A 3,151-nucleotide genomic window follows, 5' to 3' on the forward strand; every position below is an offset into this window, starting at 1 on the left:
GCTTTGGCTGCTTGCAATTTGCTTTTCTTTTCTACAACTATGTCTCACTAGGGGGAGACACTCTAAAAGCGGAAATGCGCGAGAGAAAAAAACATGGGTGGAGTTTTTAAACCCAAACATAAGAATACAGATCATAGGGTGACATTTTTAAACCCAAACATTCTTATGTTTTGGTTTAAAAATTCCACCCTATGTTTTTCTTGTTTTCATGAACACCTCTGGTCGTTCATAAACCGAATACTCTTTAATCCTACCAAAAACCTAGCTTTGAAACATTTTGACATTCAAAATACATTTTAAATAGCATATCATTGCTTCTGCTGATACAAACCCGGTGGCGTTTTACGAAGAGAATGTTAACATTCTCACTGTGACCGCTTTACGAGCGGGGTGCATTTTACGTGCAGAAACAGTCGTGTACCAGAAGTTCCCAAAAGCGCAGGCTGTGCTGAACGTGTTGCGTCAATGATTGGTCAACACACAGCAAATCATCAAGTCCCGCCCCTCTAGGCATATATATATTTAAATAGTGGAAGCTTCTCCCAAACGCTTCCGCCTTGCAAAGTAAAATGTAACGTTAGTAGATTTGAGTGTAGTTACAATTTCTAAGCACATCGTTTAAAAATTGGATAAAAAACATTAGACAAAATTAGAGAAAATGTTTTCTGGGAGTAAAGTATCAAACGACAACGGCCTTTGGCCATGCATTGGAATAGCAGCTCTCAACGTCAACAGCAGCTCGAGCGGGTTTGGTCGCAAGCCACTGGTAATACCAGAACCGAAAGCCCAGAACCAGTTGACAGGGAATGTTCTCCAGGGATCGGTACCATCCTCGCCTGAGACGGAATGCGAGGAAATAAATGATTACACTTCCAGCTACACCGCTCTGGAAATGGACACGCGACAGATTATTGACAGTTTCTTAAAAAGCTTTACAGGACTCCCTCATTCTAAAAATGGGAAAAAACATGTTCTGTCTACGATGAAGCGGGTTGTGGACAGTCTCGTTGTGAAGCACGAACTGGCTTACAAAGGTAATTTCACAAGTAACGTTACTTCCTTTTAGCAAGTAGCGCTCTACGGCTTCCATTTCGCTTTGTTCCATTATGTTTATGGGTTGATAAGAGCAAGGCAAATATTGTTAAAGAGTCTTATGGCAGCCTCACCCTCAACCCACGTACCTGGCCTGGCAGGTTGCGCCACTTCTTGCCACGTATTTCTACATTTGTGAGCCAGCAGTTGCCTTTAACATTTCACTCTTTCAGGTTTGTTTGCACGGCTGAATCTGGAGCAGAAAGGAGAAGATGTGAGTTTTGTCAAGACCGTGGCAACAGAACTCTTCAGCGATGGCATCACAAACTGGGGTCGCATTGCCAGCCTGCTGACTTTTGCGGCATTGGTATCCAAGTTTCAAAATGATAGAGGACTTAGCAAGTGTGTGACTCTGGTGGGGGAAGAGATCTCTTCCTATCTTCTCACAGACCAACAGAACTGGCTGCTCAAAAACAAAGCATGGGTGAGTTTTTTTTTTTTAATGACAGGACTGCATATGCCCTTATTTTGAGTTTTCCTTTTGTTTGTAACCTGTACTGACCTTGTGTATGTATTTTTATCCCTTAGGATGGCTTTGTGGATTTTTTTCATGTCCCGGATACAGAGGGAGCTGTGAGAAACACATTGATGGCCATTGGAAGTGTTGCAACATTAGGAGCTGCACTTGCTTATTTAATACGGTGAATCCAAAAGGACTTTGTGACCGATATTGAAAAACAAAGGACTCAAAGTGAACTTTTTTTTTTTTTGGTTTTCTTGGAAACATCGAAGAGAAATCAGTTTGCTTTTTAGTTTCAATATTTTGTCTTTTTTTGGATCTCAAATGTATATAAAAACTGGTTCAAATCAAAAACTATTTTTTTATTAAAACGTAAACTTTAAAATGTTCAGATCACAATTGCTGATGTGCATGTAACACATTTATAGCCAGTTGTTTTGTGCAGTTTACACCAGAATCACATGTTAAATTGTCATTACACATCCAGCAGTGTTTTGTATGCTAGAGAATGATATACTTGGCTAAATCGGGAATTTTGAAAAAGCTGTACATTAAAAGTCACAATTATTTGATGCAACCGATTCTTTAAAAGTGTAATGAGCCATTTTAGTACAACACCTTCACAATTTCACTTAGTTTCAGGAATATTCTTTTGCGATTATAGTGCACATGTATAGCACAGATAATTTTAGGTGCTGGCTTTGGCTTGAAGTAAGCTTTAAAGCTTTTTTTTCTAAAAGCTTATGGTGGTTCTGTTTTTGAGTCCTAAGCTTAGGACTATGATAGCCAACCACAAGGCTGCTAAATGTTTTAAATGTTTTCATTGCAGATAGACATTTTAGATACACTTGAAGTTTGAGAAGGCCATTGATTTGAGAATGATCATTGATCCTTTTCTGTGAATAATGTTTTCCTAACTGCAAATTAAACCTTGTTTTAATATTCTTAGTTAATGAATCCCTCACCACAGTTAAATGTGGGCTAGGTAAAGTCCAAACTGTATGTGCTTTTAGCTAATCATCTGTAGCTTCAAAGGTTTGCTAGCTTTTCATCTGTAGCTATGTAACTTGTGCAAATGGTTAACGAGTTTACAGTTTCTGTGTATGCTCTTATTGAGGCTTTGTGAAAAAGGCTGCACTGTGCTGTGGATAAATTTTAGGAAGTTTATCAGAGTCCCAAAGAAACTCACTTCGAACACAATTCAAGGTGGGAGGAGGGGAATTCCTGTATCTTATTTCAAAGAGTTGATATTGTTTGATTAGTCATGTTGTTAAGTCACACTGTACCAACTGTAGGACCCACGCATCTTAATACTAAATATACATCCCCCTTACCATCTTTCTAGCTTTTGCCATAAATTATTTGTAATCAAATCTACCAGCCACTGATGTTATGATTATCTGTACGACTGAGTATCTTGACTGTAATCCTGGCTCAAAATATATTTTTGTCACCTATAATCTGTCTTAAATTATTTTTTTCTGAGAAAAAAATAATAGCCCAAGAAATGAATTCCTTTCCAGCTGCTCAGTGTCTAGCAGGAAGCATGACGTTGTAAATATGACATCAGTATGTCATTGTGTTCTTATTCAGAGGAAG

The 3,151-nt window shown here is 38.5% G+C and overlaps 1 protein-coding gene across 1 annotated transcript; it reads left to right on the forward strand.

Moving 5' to 3' along the window:
* Positions 1 to 531: 531 nt before the first annotated feature.
* mcl1b (MCL1 apoptosis regulator, BCL2 family member b) lies at positions 532 to 3,012 on the forward strand. The gene is made up of 3 exons (XM_052578300.1): positions 532 to 1,034; positions 1,266 to 1,516; positions 1,621 to 3,012. Exons 1-3 carry the CDS (start codon positions 659 to 661, stop codon positions 1,735 to 1,737), a joined length of 744 nt encoding a protein of 247 aa, XP_052434260.1. The 5' UTR covers positions 532 to 658; the 3' UTR covers positions 1,738 to 3,012.
* Positions 3,013 to 3,151: the final 139 nt, after the last annotated feature.

The sequence above is a fragment of the Carassius gibelio genome, chromosome B16, assembly GCF_023724105.1.
Source record: "Carassius gibelio isolate Cgi1373 ecotype wild population from Czech Republic chromosome B16, carGib1.2-hapl.c, whole genome shotgun sequence".
In the NCBI taxonomy this organism is placed as follows: Eukaryota; Metazoa; Chordata; class Actinopteri; order Cypriniformes; family Cyprinidae; genus Carassius; species Carassius gibelio.

Excerpts from the sequence above, each read along its gene's own strand:
- mcl1b (XM_052578300.1), top strand. The coding sequence starts at position 659 with ATGTTTTCTGGGAGTAAAGTATCAAACGACAACGGCCTTTGGCCATGC. Across the intron at positions 1,035-1,265 it reads GCACGAACTGGCTTACAAAG|GTTTGTTTGCACGGCTGAAT; the intron begins GTAATTTCACAA and ends TCACTCTTTCAG. Across the intron at positions 1,517-1,620 it reads TGCTCAAAAACAAAGCATGG|GATGGCTTTGTGGATTTTTT; the intron begins GTGAGTTTTTTT and ends TTTATCCCTTAG.